This window comes from Protopterus annectens, chromosome 9.part0, assembly GCF_019279795.1.
Source record: "Protopterus annectens isolate FY-2018-M chromosome 9.part0, PAN1.0, whole genome shotgun sequence".
NCBI lineage: Eukaryota > Metazoa > Chordata > Ceratodontiformes > Protopteridae > Protopterus > Protopterus annectens.
The window spans coordinates 584,107,336-584,125,671 of record NC_056743.1 but is presented as its reverse complement, the minus strand read 5'-3'; the positions used below and the strand labels follow the sequence as shown (position 1 = coordinate 584,125,671).

The 18,336-nt window shown below is 40.5% G+C and overlaps 1 protein-coding gene across 3 annotated transcripts in view; it reads right to left on the bottom strand.

The window, feature by feature from the left end:
* The window catches only part of LOC122811344 (zinc metalloproteinase-disintegrin-like batroxstatin-2), a 576,382-nt gene that overhangs the window by 463,898 nt on the left and 94,148 nt on the right, over window positions 1-18,336 (bottom strand). For all 3 annotated transcript variants that reach the window (XM_044083123.1, XM_044083121.1, XM_044083122.1), the window contains exon 2: window positions 15,325-15,413. In XM_044083123.1, coding sequence (XP_043939058.1) covers window positions 15,325-15,413 — 89 coding nt within the window. The remainder of the gene's footprint in view (window positions 1-15,324; window positions 15,414-18,336) is intronic.

Below are 18,336 nucleotides of genomic sequence, written 5' to 3'. Positions count from 1 at the left end.
TCGAGTTGCCAGCCTGGCACCCAACTTTCCACAGAAGGCACACACTCACACCTAGGCCCATTTTAGAGTATCCAATCCACCTACCGCATGTATTTGGGATGTGGGAGGAAACCGGAGCACCTGGAGGAAACCCACATGACCACAGGGAGGACATGCAGACTCCGCACAGAAGGCACCCCAGCCGAGGATCGAACCAGAGAACCTCTTGCTGTGAGGTGGCAACGCTAACCGCTGCACCACCGCGGCCACCCTGATTTCACAAAATGTTCCTGATTTTGCATTATAACTTTGTCTGCTCCTCATCAAGTTTGTGGCTTTCTGGAAAATTGTTGAGGATTGCAGTCACTGTACAATGACAGACAAAGTTTCAGATTTTGAATACTTCACAAAAAGCATGCTAATGCAAAACGTATAAATCTATAGCAGCTTTCTAGCTATACTGAAGCAGTTCTTAAAAATCTGTCCATATTTTTCCTTTGCCCCCATTATTTTTTGGCTTGTCCTTGATTTTTGAGGTGAGAGGATGAAAGCTATTAAGTGGGTATCATCATGCTCACTTTTATTTCTATCGATAAACATCAAATATCCACTCAGTTGAGATCAAATCTGCTGACAAAGGTGGAGGCATAGTAGTTCTGGACAAAGAATTATATTTGAGACAAATGAGGATACTATTACACAACACCAATACATATCAGTGTATTTCTAAGGTGATTGTAAATAGCATAACTGAAAAAGTGTCTTTTCTAGTTTTTGACTTACTGATGACAGAATTAATTAATGAAGATTTATTTAGGTTCTTTAACATCACCCATCCATTAATTCCTATGATTTATGGTCTATCTAAGATACAGAAAAATAGAAATACTCCACCAATGAGGCCAACAGTCTCTGGTACTGGTTGGTGCACTGAACCTTTATCTCTTTTCCTTAGAAAACAACCTACACACATTACTAGATACATGTCACACTATCTTGAAAGACACCAAGACTTTTTTAGAGAGATTATACACTAGACTGACAACAACAGACTGTGATTATATCTTTGTTACACTAGACATTGAATCACTCTTTACCAGTATTCCTAATGATAAGTGCATAGAAATGATCAGAAAATTTATGATTGATAAGAACTGTTTTTCTGACAACAGGATAAAGTTGATATGTGCCTTGTTAGAAATTGTATTAGAAAATAATGTCTGTACCTTTGAGAATGAATTTTATATTCAGAAAGTTGGCGTAACTATGGGCACTGCTTGTGCCAATAGCTACGCCAACTTGGATTTAGCACATTGGGAACATACCTGTATTTTGTCTGAAGCTAACGAACACTATGATAGAATTCTATGGTATGTGCATGTTGTGGATAACATTTTCTTATTGTGGAAGGGGGATATACATGAATTAGATAGATTTGTTTCATATATGCACAATACTACTGATTTTCTGAAGTTCACATACAAATACTCCTTTAATAAAATAAAATTTTTAGATGTATTTCTGACCAAATCTGATTTGAATCAAGTACACACTAGCGATTTCAGGAAACCCACTAGAAAAAATGCTCTTCTGCATAAAAATAGTATGCATCCCAGACACATTCCCTGCAATGTATTGAAAGGACAGACTTATAGGGCACTTCGACTACACAATGAAGACAATGATGTGAAAGAAGCTGTTACAGAACTTAAATCAGAATTTTTAGAGCGTGGATACACAATGAGAGAGACAGATAACTCTATGAATGAAGCATGGACACAAAGATCCGATAGATGCAGGCCCTATTTTGGGAACGCAGCTGCTACAACATATACAAATGAATCATCTCTGCCCATTGCAGACATCTTCAGGATTGTTTTTCAATATTCCAGTGATATCAATGATTATTGTGATATCATTAAGAAGAACTGGTACATTTTGCATCAAACTCCTGAACTTATAGACAAAGTAGGCAGCATCCCCTCATTCTTCTTTAGAAACAACAAATCTTTAAAGCAACATCTTTGCTATAAAACAAGCTCTGCACAAACACCCCTTTCTACTAGGATTGGCACATTTCCAAGCAGGAACTGCTCAGCCTGTAAATACATTTATACTAAAGCATTGTACAAACCACTATGCAGATTGTAAAACAAATAATATAGTGTATTTTTCTTTTTGCCAGAAGTGCCATGTATATTATGTGGGCAAAATGAATAGATCCTTTAAGTATAGAGTCCTGGAATACGTCAGAGACATTAAAAATAAAAAAAGACACTAATGCTTTAGCCACTCATGTGATGCAAACTGGTTCTACACATACCTTCAGATTTTTGGTATTGCAAATTATAGATGCAAGTACTCGGGGAGAGGACCTAGAGAATCATACTGAGGCTGCTGAGCAAAAGTGGATTCTTTTGCTCAATGCTGAAAGACATCCAGGTCTTAACAACACTTCCTCCTTAAAACCATTTTTGAAAAAAAAACAAAAAAACAAAAAAAAAACGTGTTTCCCGCCTTTCTAAGCTAATGTAGTCCAGTTTTCAGGTTAGTGTTGAATTCAGGGCTGTGTTACAAGTTTCTGTGTTTGCCCATACCTTACTTGGACAGAAAGACGTTCTCTGTTCACTATGAGAGAGGGAGCTTTGAGCAGCCTATCTGTCCCTGGAGGAGTGGTTTCAGCCCAGAAATTAGTAGTTTATTGGCCATTTTGGGCTAATTTCTATCTCTTTCATTTCCCTGCTATAAAACCCACATTTGCAAGGTTTTCGTGCTAGTATACAGCTCAGCAAGCTCCTGCCTGGTGCCCTGCAGAGTTCTATAGCAGCAGAGAGACAGAAGAGAGACTTTGGAGTGATTATCATTTTTCTGCATTTTCTTGCTGCCTTTAGCTAATTCCACCTAAAAAACAGATTTTCTAGAGTTTCTGTGATTTAGAAAGCTTGTTTCAGCTACATATTATACTTATTTTACTGCCTGCACTTTAACAAAGTCATTTTTGTGTTTAAATTACCTGTTTAACTGTTGCAGGCTACACACTCAAGTGTGATAGCCATTTCTGTGCATTTAAAGTGTTTTTTTTTATTGTATCTGCTTTATTTTCTGAAAAAAACAAAAATCCAAAAAAACAAAATACTTATTTTCCCGCCTTTCTAAGCTAGTATAGTCCAGTTTTCAGGTTAGTGCTGAATTCAGGGCTGTGTTACAAGTTTCTGTGTTTGCCCATACCTTACTTGGATAGAAGGAAGTTGTTCTGTTCACTGTGAGAGAGGGAGCTTTGAGCAGCCTATCTGTCCCTGGAGGAGTGGTTTCAGCCAGAAATTAGTAGTTTATTGGCTGTTTTGGGCTAATTTCTATCTCTTTCATTTCCCTGATATAAAACCTGCATTTGAGCGGTTTTGCGCACCAGGCAGCGCTGGTTAGCTAGGGTATAACTATTCCCGGCTCCACAAAGTCTACTCTTCAATTTTTCTCTTGGAACTAGACACACTTTCAACTTAAGCACTCAAACCATTCACTTCTCATATCGGCACTTGCTCAAAACTCATAGCAAGCACTAATAAATCTTAGAACTAGACCCCCCCCCTATACTGTAGAAAAGGACAAGGCTCTCTATTCGACCTTACCAGCCAATCAGTAAAACAGTTCACTGTACGTATACAGGCATGTCCAAAGGGCAGTTTCAGGTGTACTCTCTGGTCCAATTGGTGAATCTGGGCATTTTGAGGCAATGTTACAATTGCCTCATGTACACAGACAACCCTCTCCTCCTTCCACCAAACACTTATACATGCGAGAGATGCAATTATACAGTCAAACTGGAGGCTATGCTGTCTCAACCCAAGAATGGACCAGGCAGTCAAGAGGAGAAGGAAATTACTTGCATCACACCACCAGTCTTACATAGATCTATGAAACAAGCACCGGCAAAAAACACACATAAATACACGAAAACATACTCGGAGGCTCTAAATAAAAATCTGCAGAAGCAACAGAGACCTCCAAAGCAGACATCCAAGCAACCTCCACCCCCTCCAACACAAACCATGAAACACATACTTCACAAAACCAGTGTCCCACACAATCACAGCCCTTAAGGCAAAATAACATACCCAACACACTAGTAATAGGTGACTCTATAGTCAGGCACACTGATGTCCTATTCACTAGGCTGAACAAGGAGAAGGTTACTGTTAGCTGCCTGTCGGGTGCCAGGATCTGCCACATAACACAAGCACTCAGGTCACTCCAGAACAAGTACAAATATGACTCTGTCATTGTCCATGTTGGTTTGAATGACCTGAGCCATACCTCCCTGGACTACTTGAAAAGAGACATGGAGAAGCTCTCTGATCACGTAGCCCAGGCCAGTATGACCCTGACCCTGAGTAGCATCCTGCCCTCACCAAGAATGATACCATGGTATAGAGAAAAAATTATCAATTTCAACAATTGGATAAGCTTTTGGTGTCATTCAAAGGGGATCCAGTGTCTGTCAGCCTGGGATGACATGCTTAACAAGCCACGCTGCATCGCTAGAGACGGCTTGCACCTGTCACCTTTAGGCTTTTGAATACTGGCCAAGGCTTTTACCACCCCCATAGTGCGTTTTTTAGGCAAGGCTCAAAAGACAAACCCACCACCGTAAATAGCACAAGTAACAAAAAACTGAGGGTAATGCTACTCAATGTCAGAAGTCTAAACCTCAAAATGCACGCACTCGAGGCACTCCTCAGTATGGAGAAAATTGATATATGTGCAGTAACAGAAATCTGGTTTAAGGCTCCAGAGAGCACCCCAGCACTACCAGGCTACAACTCATACCATACATTTCGGCCACAAATCCCGGACCGAAACACAAAAGGCAGGGGAGTATCCATATTCATCAAGGATACCCACACCTCCAGGTTAGTGGCACAGCATGATGCTTCAGAGATCATCCATGTGCAACTAACAATGGGCAAAACTGCTATTCAAATTATAGTTTGCTACAGATCACCCCACCATGTCCCAGGACCCCCACTCCGCATTCCTGGAAACACTGGCATACATAAAGGTCCTACCAAACACCCTGATATTGGGTGATTTCAATTACCCAAACATTAACTGGGAGAACTACTCAAGTACAAACTCCCTTGCCCAACATTTCCTAGAATTTATAAACTCAAATGCCCTGGATCAACTGGTCAACACCCCCACCAGAGGTGACAACATATTGGACCTGGTCATCACCAACATGGGTGACCGGTGTTCCACACTGGAGGTCAACCTCTCGCTGGTTAGATCTGACCATAAACTAATAACTCTGGATATCCACATCCCACCACCACCCCCGGTCAAAGAAACCACCGTGAAAAATTTTTCAAAAGCAAACTTCACGTTACTTAAGACCGAGGTAGGAAGTTTCAAAGCCCCCATGCTAAAGGATAACACTGTCCAAGCTGCAAAATCCTTTACTAATGCACTCTATGGGCACATACAAGAATCCATGGATTGTGCTATCCCAAACAAAACCAAGACTCACTCCTCCAAGAAAAGGAAACCATTCTGGTGGACTCCTGCCATAAACAAGCTATACAATAGAAGGAGGAAACTAGTACAGAAAAGACATCCCTGATCAGTATCAGCAAGAAATTACGTTCCCTCATAAAATCATCCAAGGCTAGCTTTGAAAGAAAAATTGCCATGGACTCCAAAGAAAACCACAAGGCATTCTTTAGCTATGTCAAGAATCTAAGTGGCAATTCTCAGATCTGCTCTGCTCAGAGTTAGTGCAGAATGGCACAAAATGCACTGAACTGACTGATATAGCCAACATCCTGGCAGACAGGTTCAGTGCAAACTTCACCCCCCCTTCACCCCCAAAAGGGCCAATAACTATACCAGAAGAATGTAGTGCCCCTGAAATCACAGACACTCAGGTTAAAACAGCCCTCTCCAAAGCCAAAAACACAGCATTAATGGGACTGGACGGTGTCCCAGGCTGAATCCTAGATGAGCTCAAAGATGCACTAACCCCTCGCCTAAACACGCTGTTTAAACTCAGCCTCTCCACAGGCTATGCGCCCACAGAGTGGCGCACAGCAGCGGTTATTTCACTCCACAAAGGTGGAGCCACAATGGACCCCGGGAACTATCACCCTATAAGCCTGACTAGCTTGGTCTGCAAAGCTATGGAGCACATCATCATGGATCTCATTAACAGAGACACTGGAAACCTCCAAACACTGGACCCTACCCAGTTCAGCTTTGTTAAGGGCAGAACATGCCAACTAAACCTGGTGGACTTCTTTGAGACAGTTACCAAGTTTATAGATGAGGGAAAGCTGGTCCACACAGCCTACCTAGACCTTGCAAAGGCCTTCAACACCATTCCCCACTTGGGTATTATAGACAAGCTCACCAGCCTGAACATAAACCCCTACGTCATGAGATGGGTTGCCAATTGGCCCACGGACAGAACCCACATGGTAAGAGTTGCAGGAGCTAGGTCTGACTCTAAACCGGTTACAAGTGGCGTTCCCCAGGGCTCAGTCCTAGGACCCCTCCTGTTCGGCATATACTTCTCAGAGGTACAGGCGAGCACAGGAGGACTATGGCTGACCAAGTTCGCAGACAACTGCAAACTAGGGGCTATAATTGACTCTCTGGCTGACACAGACATCCTCCAAAAGGGTCTCACTGAGAGAGATACCTGGTGTCAAAACCATGGCCTCAAGCTAAATGCCAAAAAGTGCATAGTCATCCCCTTTGGAAAAAACAAAGTACCTACAAACTACCACATAGGTGGTAGCCCCCTAAATATGGGAGATGTAATAAGGGATCTGGGTTCCCAAGTAGATAGTAAACTCTCCTTTGATAATCACATTGCCAAAGTGGTTAGAAAATCCTTCTATGTGGCCCACCTAATCACAAAAGGGTTTGCATCCAGATCGAAAGAGCTCATTGGGCCCCTCTATCAGACCCATCATAGAGTACAATGCCCCATTTGGGATGTACTTTACAAGACACCTGCAATAACTGGAAAGGCCACAGAAGTACCTCACCAAGAGGATCACTAGCCTCAAGCAGATGCCCTATGTAGCTTGACTGAAGAAACTCCAGCTGTACTCGGTTGCATGCCGCCTACTCAGAGGAGATCGCTGCCTGACATACAAGGCCAAGTCCAACCCAGAACTGATGGACATTCTCCACCTAAAGAAAACCATATCCCCTCGAACCACACGCTCCAGGGATCTAAACCTCACCACAACAATAAATAGGACATGCTGGAGGGATAGATTCCTGTCCCAGAGACTTCCCATGCTCTCGAACAAGATTCCAATCTACATTAGGCAGAGCTCCTCGCTAACCCTCTTCAAGAGAAACCTTGGCGAGTGAATGGGAAACAGAGAGTTTATCCCAGGGATCACTTTAATGGCTCTGCTGGACAGAGGCACAGGGAACTAATCTAAGGAGGCGGAGAAAGCCAACACATCCCGGCTAGGCTTATAAATGCCTTCAGGCAGATAGCCTAGTACCTACCTACGAACCTATGAACCTATGAAAACAAGACATAAATAGATTTTTTGCTACATATAGTTGTGTTTTTTATAAGCTGTACATACACACACACACACACATATATATATATATATATATATATATATATATATATATATATATATATATTTTAGTCTGTTGCGTACTTTATTGAACATGATATGTTTTTATGTGTTATCCGAATGTTTTAAAAGTAAGAAATCTTTAGAAATCTTTTAAGGTCTTTCTTTAATACTTAATTGATCAGCTGGCCATCATAAGGCACTATATAAGGATGTAGTTATTTATTTTACCTTGTCTGATGAAGCAACTTGTAACGTCATGAAAGCACTTACTTTTGTTGTTTTACTTAATTTGTATTAAATGTTCCTGCCTTGTAACATCTGTGTAGTTTTATTTTTCAGTTACTATTTATTTTTACTGTACCGTTCTGCACTCTCCATCCATTTTTCTTTTGGCTATTTTTGTCTGTCATTAATCACTTCTTCAAGCACACTGTCTGAGTCATCCAGAAGCCCTTCATTTAATTTCCTTGTATTTTAGGGCCACAGCCATTATTCTCAGCACTACAGTCTCTGCTACACCTTTCCCTTGCCACCCACACTGTAATATCAGCCTTCAGTTATTTGTAGCTGTATTTTATTTAAATCGTTATCACTGTAACTTTTCCTTAAGCATGCAATGAATGACAGTTCTCACAACCTCTTAGTATGGTATGGAAGCTGCTCTAGCTCTGAGCGCAAATCCCTCCAGAGAGTAGAAAACAGCCAAGAGGATCATCAAGACCACCTTACCATCTGTCTACAACTTGTACTTATCCAGATGTCTCAGCATGGCCAAAGGAATAATTAAAGACTGCACTCACCCTCCCTACAGACTGTTCCTGCATCTATCATCCAGAAAGTGCTTCCAAAGCATACATCGCAGAACTACGAGATTCAAGAACAGCTTCTTCCCTAATGTCATCAGGCTGCTAAACTCTAGTAACACCTGCGCTCCATGATGGTCATCTGGGTTAGTAGAAACTGTAGAAGTTTATCTAGCTTGTCTCATATTGTGCATTAACCTGGTTACCACTTTCATCTAATACTTAGTTCAATATTCACCATGATTGTTAACTTATAGGCCATCTAGAGCAGTAGCAATGCAGTAAAATCTCTGTTCTTTCAGTGCAATACATGTTACAAATTCATAAATTAACCATAGTGCAATACTCTAAGGTCCAAAGTGCAATACTCTTAATGTTCACAATGCAATACTTAAATGTCTCTCTCTCTCTCTGGGCAAGGATCAGTGCAATGTCTTAACCAAGTTCCTGTGCAATACTAAAGTCTTATGTAAGTAAGTGTTCACTGCGAAAAGTGTTAAAATGTGTTTCTAATTATGTGTAGTATTAGTCTGTCTACCTGAAAGCCACGGTGGTGCAGCGGTTAGCGTTGTCACCTCACAACAAGAGGTTCTCCTGTTCGATTCTCAGTTGGAGTGCCTTCTGTGTGGAGTCTGCATGTCCTCCCTGTGGTCGAGTGACATTGAAGACATGCAGGTAGGTGCAAGCGTGAATGGGCGTGCCTTAGTTGAAGGTTGGGCATCGGGCTGGCAACTTGGCATCATAAAATCCACTGCCAATCATGAGCGGACCGGAGTTCCGCTGTGGCAACCCCTAACCAGGAAAAGCCAAAAGACTTTTTATTAGTCTGTCTACCTGCATATTTGTGATGTAATAGCTAGGTGTTATATGTGCAAATGTCTGTGAAAATAGTCTATATGCAGTATGCACATTGAGTATGGTGACACAGAATTTCGTTTAGTTTTTACACTTGTGTGATTTCTGAATGAGAACGTCTACGTTGACTTTTAACTTTACTTTTGACTTTAACTTTGACAATGGTTAAGTACAGAACATGTAACTATTTATAGCTTTTAGTCACAGCACATATTCTTGCAATACCTTTCACACCTCTGGTCCAATTTATTAGTGTTTCTGCAGCACTTTATATGAGATACTGTTTTTGATCTTTATGTAATACCATTACTTTCATAGTAGGAACTAATGGGAAGCATTTGTGCCCCTCTGATCAGGTACACTATGTTTATTATTGTACTGCAATACTGCGTTACAACAGACCTGGGTTTTGCATTTTGGCCTTGTCAATTACTATTTTTTTCCCCAGTGAAAGCACTTCTTTAGAATGTCAGTAGAACTTTGCTAGAAACTTCTGCACACAGAAAATTATCCAGCAGTGGATGCTTGCTCCACAAACTGATGTTTTATCTTTTCAGGATCTAGACAAAAGCCGAACTTGAGTAGCTTAAATTAGCTTTATAGAAAACTAATGCAGTAGCTTGCTTTTTATTTTGCATTTTATTTTATGTCTGTTAACTGGGTATGTACAGTGCTTTGAGAACTGTTTTAACCTACATCCTGTGCCATACAGCAAACAAATGTAACTGTAACACAGTAGGACAGTCAGTATAAAGTTACAACAGTGCAGTTCTCATACAAGTAAATGACAATGTTAGAACACCCATGTATGGACAGCATGAAATGCTGTCCATGCTAAGAACTGTGAACTAAGTTAATTGAATGAGTGTAACTCGTAAGGAAACAGTGGCAGATGTACTGAGGAAGCAGAAGGGGGTAGAGAGTGACATAAGGAAAGTATCATGCATGCTGGAGCTGAGAACCAATCAGAGTGTTCAGATGTGATATGCATGAGAGCATAAGAGAAGCCTATGGAGGGGGGTGCGTAACAAAGGTAGGAGGTAAACTTAAGGAAAAGAGGGAGTACAGAGGTACAAAAGAGGCTTCATAGTGGGAGTTACTTTAGGGTTACCACCTGTCCCACTTTACGAGGGACAGTCCCTCTTTGGGCAGTTGTGTCCTGACAAAAAATTGTAAAAATGGCAAATGTCCTGAGATTTTAGGACAAAATTATTTCCTATATTTTATGTAATAGTTGCATAAAACAGTTATTCTGTATCTAAAATACCTAAATATTATAAGAAACAGAATAAGCAACTAAAATGCTACAAGAATAAGCTTTTATTTAGGCAAAACAGTTAAGTTCTAACCTTTGTACTGACCGTGGGTATGTGCTGGCCTGTAAAATCTGATGTTTGTACCAAAAATGTCCCACTTTGGCCATTTGAAAAGGTGGCAACCCTAAATTACTTACACCACGTCTTGTGGATGGTGCCACTGATTAATATTAAAGTAGGGTAAGCCAGGTGTATGTGTGAAGCAGGAAGGGGTAAGTTGTCAATCAGCAGTATTAAAGGATTATTGTAAGGATTTTTTGAGGTGATCTTCCAGTAATTATTCTGAAGTCTAGGGAGGATTTGTCCTTTCTGATTTTAGGATAAGTGGGTTCCGGGATGCTGGAGCAACTCTGGAAAGCGAGTTTTCAGCTATCTAGAAGATGAATGATGGTCTAACTAGAAAGTTGTCTTCACTGTCTCACAGCAAATAATAGTTCTTTCAAAAGTGCAGCTTTTTCTTGAGGTGGGGGAAATTAATGTGACTGTGAGAGTGTTGGGGAATAGAGGCTTTATATGAAAAGCTTATGCAGGTAATAGCATTTTCCACATATCCTGATGCAGGTAATAAAAAAACAGGCAGGAAGCCAAGTCTTAATTACAGGTTTTAAATGGCTGTCCAGAAGATTTAATCCTGCTTTGCAGAGTTTTGTATAATAGTCTAACTGGAAAACACAGTCTTACTTGCAACCTTTGTCTCAGGGCCTGCTCTAGAAGACATTTTTTTAGACTCCAAGGCACAGTCTTTTTTATGATTTCCAAAGCACAGTGCTTTAAGTTGAGAAAATGCTTCCAGCTTTGGCTCCAGAAATACAAATCTTTTTTTTTTTTTTTTTTTACCCAAAATGGTTTTCCTAGCTCAGCAATATACATTCTCTTTCAAGTTCTATTCAGAACTGAAATTAGACACAGCTCTGGTGACTGCAAGCACATTTTTAACCTCTCTGTGGTATTGTTTAGGAGACTAACCCCTACTAAAAGAAGACAGTCCAAACTTATAGTAAAAACCCAGGGCTTCCTCCACAACCTTGTGCAGTCCAGTCACATCAAATGTATATAAGGTCCTAAATAGTGCACCCCCACCCCATTTGTTTTTACATATGTCTTGGTATATTTATTCTCATTCTCTGATAAAGTTTTGTTTACATGTCAAATGGCAGTCCACAATCCTAATTCCTGTTTGTTGTTTTTGACTAGGTTGTTTTCTGCTAACTATTCATCCAGTGTCCTTTTACCTTGGATATATTTTAGGATAGACACCTATATTGCCTTTAACCATTTTGGTAATCTTTCTTATTTCCATTTGTACCCCATTGTCAGCCTCTATTTCATTTTTCCCTTGTGAAGTGAAATTCAGTACTAGAGTGTGATTTTTGTAGTGTACACTCTAGCACATTTTTCTCCTTCTCATCTGTATTCTGTCATTGCCACACTACCGAAGAAAACTCCAAAACATGCTAACTCAGATACATGACTCACAGGTTCTCCTTTCTGTAAGAATAGGGAAGTTTCACATTTCTCAAGGGAGCTACAAACTGCACCTTATACAGCTGCAAGAACAGAAATATGATGTATGATGATGAATGAGCACAATTTATACCCTGTAGTTCATTTCTTCTAAATGCTTTAATCCATTTACAATTCTGCTTAATGTTCAGCAGCTGTTTAAAGTCATTGTTCTGTTACACCTTCTACAGGAATTCACACACGCGTAAAGTACCTATGTCTATATAATGTGCCTCAAAAGCTTTGGACTTGAATTTTCATAGCTGGTTTTAGTTACCATCGAGCATAGCTGCACTGCCTTGCTCAATGCACTGCACTTAATTAGATTCTTTTGTTTTTATTTTATGTTTATATTAGAGTTTATCACCTTAAAAAATGTCCTGTTATCTATTGCCCCAGTCAGTATGAGACACAGTGGCTTGACAGACCGGATGAAGAGCTATAAAATACCATGGACTAATACATACACTCTGTATTTTTGTCATAAACAGTTGAACACTGCCTCTAGCCAAATATATGTGACCACAATAAGGTGAGTAACTGGTTCTCATCGCTTTTTTAATTCTATAGACAGTTAATATTATAAAACTAGTGTAGGCCTGTTTTACTGCTATAGAATTCAGAGAAGTTCAAGTCAGAGCAAGAAATAACTTGTATGGATTTTATCTTGAAGTCAACAACCTAGCTTTGTCTTACTTTCATTCAATTTCTCACATCTTAATTTATTTATTAATAAAGTTGCTGCCAGGAGAGGCCTAGCCTGTCAAGAACAGACTAGCCTCACAAATCTAGATGAATTAACCTGCAATCATCAGTGCCAATACATGACATAATTTTATATGTGTATTTTGTTAAAACATGGAAATATTTAAAATATTTTTTTTTGTTGAAAAAAATCAAGAATTACATATTTAAGTAAGCAAGCAAGCATACAGAAACAGATCAAATGAAGTTATCATCCAAACACATAGCATTGAGGAAAACAAAACTAGTCATGAGAGTACAGATGTGATGCTTCAAAGGTCTTAAACATAATGCCAGTTTAAAAGATGCTATAACAGGTGTGCATACTTCTTAACCTCTTAGCACAATAAGTCTGGGTAAAGCCTAAAATAATGGGGGGACAAAGGCCCAAAAAATAGGGACAGATTTTAAATACTACTCTTATAAACTTAGAAATTTACTAGAATAAGATTTGTGCTAGCATATATTTTCTGAAGGACATGAAGTCTGAAACTCAAAGGTATGCCATTATTTAGTGAATTCAATCCTCTGTGGTTTGCAATCAAACCATAATTTTTTATGACAAACAGACCAAACATATGTGGCCAAAATATGGACAGTTGAGAGGTATGCAGGTGTGTGCATACTATTTAACAGTTAAAAAGATAAAGCAGGGGGCTGTTAAAGATGTATTCAATATTCTGGTGTTTCTGTACAGATTTAACTCCAACATTTTGAGTTGTTGTATGAGTAAGTCCCCTGCCAGTCCATAAGCAACTTACCATAACTCTCCTACATTTTGTACTACCAATAAGAAAAATATGGCATCTGTTGACTGTAGCTAATTATTACCAAGGTAATAAACTAGCTGTGGTTGCCTGCTTCATTTCTGATTCTCATTTCCTTGACATTTTTTCATCAGGTTCACTATGGAGCAAGAATGAATACATTTTTACCTGCTTTTAAATTTTGCAGACTACCCATATACATCAAAATTCAACTTTTCAAACAAGACATATTCAGGGATACTGATTTATGTTTATGTGATGTCGTTCCTCTGGCCAGTGATCAAGGAGTCTCAATCCTCACCACTGACACCAGTGAGCTGCATTCACTTGGAACAAAAATAGATACACACAGTATTTCCAGATGCAGGTCTCGGCACCAAGCAAAATTTCCCTCTCTCTCACCAGGCCCCAAATAGGACTCCACAATGACCACAGCTGTAGAGTTAAGTTCTCAGCTGAGTGTTCAAAGCAAAGTTCTCCACCACCCTCTCTGTGAAACCAGTACTCTGTGTCCCTGCCCCAGGTAGCTGACACACACTCTCTAAGATTTGATTTTCACACACACACACACACACACACACACACACACACACACACACACACACACACACACACACACACACACACACACACACACACACACACACACACACACACACACACACACACACACACACACCTGGGAAAGGCTGGCACAGATCTACCAGCTATGCCACCCCCTTGCCCAGACTATGAGGTAGATTCACTGCCACCAGCCAGCTACTTTAAGGCTCTTACAGTGGTACCCAATTACACTGAGTAAAATTAATATTAATACCATTGGTAATGTTGACCAAACAGCAAGACTTTCAGGAGTGGCCACAGTGTCGCCAAATAAATGTAAGTACGCTCAAAGGTTAAAATGTTCTCAAAAAGACCAGCCACAATGAAAAGTTTAAATATATTTAATAATAAATAATAAAAGAACATGAAAATACTAAATATCTATTTATAACAGACACCAGAATTTCAATCACAGGAAATATTAAAAATAACACAAATGGAAAGGTTCACACAAATACAGAAAAACAATGCTTAACTAATCTCACTCCATTTTCCTGACTGACCAAAGAATTATTGTTCTCTAGTTCACTTATTAGAGCAAGGCAAGATGATGTAGGTGAGTAGTCCTTTGTCAGGTTTCAAAAACAGACTGCCCTGAGACTTCTGTCTTATCTAGCATTAAAACATCATTTCAGTGTAAACAGTTCATGGAGCAGCTAGTTGATCATGCAATATAAGACCGACGATTAATAAGACTGTAATGAGGGCAGCAGATTCATTTGTGGTTTAGGTATGCAAATCCCCTCTCTTAACAGCATCTTGGAAACATTTGTCACAGAGAAGCAAAAAAGGTTAAAATATAATGATGATTAAGTAATAAAAGCAAAACAAACAAATGCTTTCTTAATCTGAGCTGTTCCTCTTTATTTTATCAGTGTTGCTATAGATAGAAGTAATGACCACTAAAACAGGATATTTGTTTCATTACAAGATGAGATCAGTTAAGAACCATGCTTAAATACATGGATTAAAAAGGAAAACATCTTGCTTTTATTTTAGTTATAAATACCTGCTAGAACACTAATGGATTTCCAGCAATACAGGCTGTGTTGTGGTGTGCACAGTCATAATTCTAAAAATAAAGATTTTACTTATATGCCTATGAGACATATACATATTTTTCAGCAAAAGGTAAATATTGTCTTACCTCTGTATCTCTTTTGTGTTGACTGTGGAGTTTTCGTGGGACTACCAGTTCGTAACTTTGAATTCCTGGAAGCTGTCTTATAGCAGTCACTGTAATAAAATACAGCAATGCAAACTTAAGCAGGAAATGGACAAACTACAGCAAAATTTTGTGCAAGCATATTTTTCAGTAAAGTGTTAGCTAAAGAAAGTTGACACATGCAATTATTAATTTACCTAGGTAATGCAGGTATGGAGACATAAATACCGGTTTCTGAAATCAGTTTCCCACTCTGAAGTCAGCTTCCTGATACAGCAATTAGGTTTCAGGTGAGGATGTTACTGGATTTAGTTAAGTGAGACTGGGTGGTCAGACGTTCAGGCACTAGGCACCTAGGCAGCGAGACATTTCCTTGTGGTACATTTGATTGGGGACACATGGCCAAAGTGACATTCATCTGCAGAGAAATATGGCTGTTGTGAATTCCCTGTGGGCAAAGAAAAGAATATGGCACCATGCTCACAATGTCAATAACCAAATGCAGAGGGGGAAATAATGTCCAAGGTCCCCAAGGCAACATGAGACAGTAGACAGTATGGCAAGCATCAGCAGCAGGCTGGTCAGCGGGCATGTCAGTGGCAGTAAAATTGCAGTGAACAACGGGTGGTGCCATTATAATTGGTGAATGTTGATCACTACCCCCTTCGCAATGTCTAGGGAACATTACCTACAATGCATACTGGAGTATAAATGTAACTATAGTAGCATGCAAGATTTCCTCCATGCTATAGCACACTTTTACATGTACTGTAAATTGAGCACAACACTCCTTACTTCTTCTGTACCCATGTACTCGGTTATTAAAGGTGTGGACATGGCAGTGTGTTCTTCTCTTTGCCCACAGGGAAGTCACAACAGACATATTTCTCTGCAGCTGAATGTTGCTTCAGTCAGGTGTCCCCAACCAAAGGCATTACAGGGAAATGTCTTGCTGACTGGGCACCTGAACCCAAAGGTCAGATATTACAGATTGAGAGAACTGTGTAAATTCTTGCTTATGTTTTCTGTTTGGAAAATCTGGTATTCTCAAATGGCTGTGTATTGTAGATTAGATAAAAAACATAAAAAGACAAACCCCGGGATTCATGAAGCTTGTGCCAGGCGCATGCATAGCGTAGGCGTTATAACGCCAAATATGGCCGCCGAGCGATTCAGGTACGATCCAATTCCACGTGCACTATCGGCATATGCCAGATCTGCGCAGCCCCCGGCGTAGGTATGCAAATCACCCCATGTGCAGTGTTGCACCATGCAAATGAAGGCATTTAGCGATTCATGAAGTGGTGCAGGCGTAGCGTAAGGCCACGGAAATGTAAACCAAAAAACACGGTTTACATTTTCCCAAACATAACATCGGAGCTCTGGAAGAGGGCCAGACCCAGGTATCACAACGTGAACATATGCCAATGGCAAAATACATAGCCAATGGCATAAGAAAAGATGCACAACACGTAAATAACATTTAATGTCATGTCCACAGTAACGCACAGCAAAACCGCAGGGCATGTGTGCGGAAGCTGTAACATAAAGAAATAATATAAAAATGTAATAAAATCGCAATGTAATAGAAATCAGGTTTACAGCATAACACACAATGGTAGGCATGGAACACCACAACCAAGGTGCAAGGGTTGCTAAGGGCTTGCGATAGTGTTCGGCACGGTAACTATGAATTAGTAGTCAATGCCATGCAAATGAGGCAGATAATACTGAATCGCAAATGTCCCACCGGAGGAAGGTTGTACCATACGGTGCAGCGGTATAACACCGAGGAGTGGCTCAGAGGAGATACATGACATCAGTAGAGGGGTGTGCCACTGTAGCACTAAGCACATTGGAGCATTGCAAATCTGGCCTGTCCTTTGCTAAGCAAAGCTGCAGTATAGGGGTGGGGAGGAATCGTTTAGCTGAGAGCACACATGGTGGCCAAAAGCGCATGTGTACGAGGATGAAAACATGCCTGAAACCCAGTAATCAGATGCACGTGCCGCAAACAATAGCAGAAACAGGAAGGTCAGGGGAAGGAAAGGAAATGCGGAAGTAAGATAATTGGAGTACTAATGAGCAATCAACACCAATCAACCCATGAAGGCCAATTGACGGCAGCTGACAAGTCCGCTTGCAGAAACCTGCAAAACAGGATAGGGGAGGCATGTGAATGCAAAGAAAGGAGGGGAGGTATTGGATTGCAAAGATAGGAGACCTGACATAGTAGAGCAAAGCAAACTGACAGCAGACCGGCAGTAGCACACATAACGCAAGATACGCCAGATCCAGAAAAGCACAAATGAAAGTAGGCTGCAGGATGCACGCCAGAAAATGGTAGGTGCAACATGCAGAAATGTAAAGGGAAGGTCAAGAGGTAATCCATGGCAGGCAAATGTAATTCAACACCAAAGGCACCACAATAGTAGTTCTGGCAGTAAAACACATAACATAACCTGTAGCTACGAACGTACATACACACCCCATGACATCATCGGTGTTCACAGCACAATAGTATAAAGTGTGTAAGCACCCAACACACACCTGTGTATTCCCAAACACCGCACCATAGGTGTAAACACACGGGGAACTTTTAAAATGTACATGTTGGGAGCTGCCATAGCTGTGATTCATCAGCATGTGTTAGAGAATGATGGTGTTCTGGAGGATGATGCCGACAACCACCGCAGGCCTCGGAGGAGAAGGAGAGTGTTCAGACCAAGGGTAACCTACCAGGGGCTACATGACCTGGAGATAGTAGAGCGTTACTGGGTGGACAGGGACATTTTACAGCAAATAGTGGAGCTGTGCCAGCCACGCCTGAGAACCAGAAACAACAGAGGGGAACCCATACCAGTGGACTCGAAGGTATGTGTAAGCCTGCGAATACTGGCCACAGGTACCTTTCAAAGGCCAACTGGAGATATAATGGGCATCTCACAGGCATCAGCATCCAGGGTACTACACCAGTTCCTGGATGCCATGTTA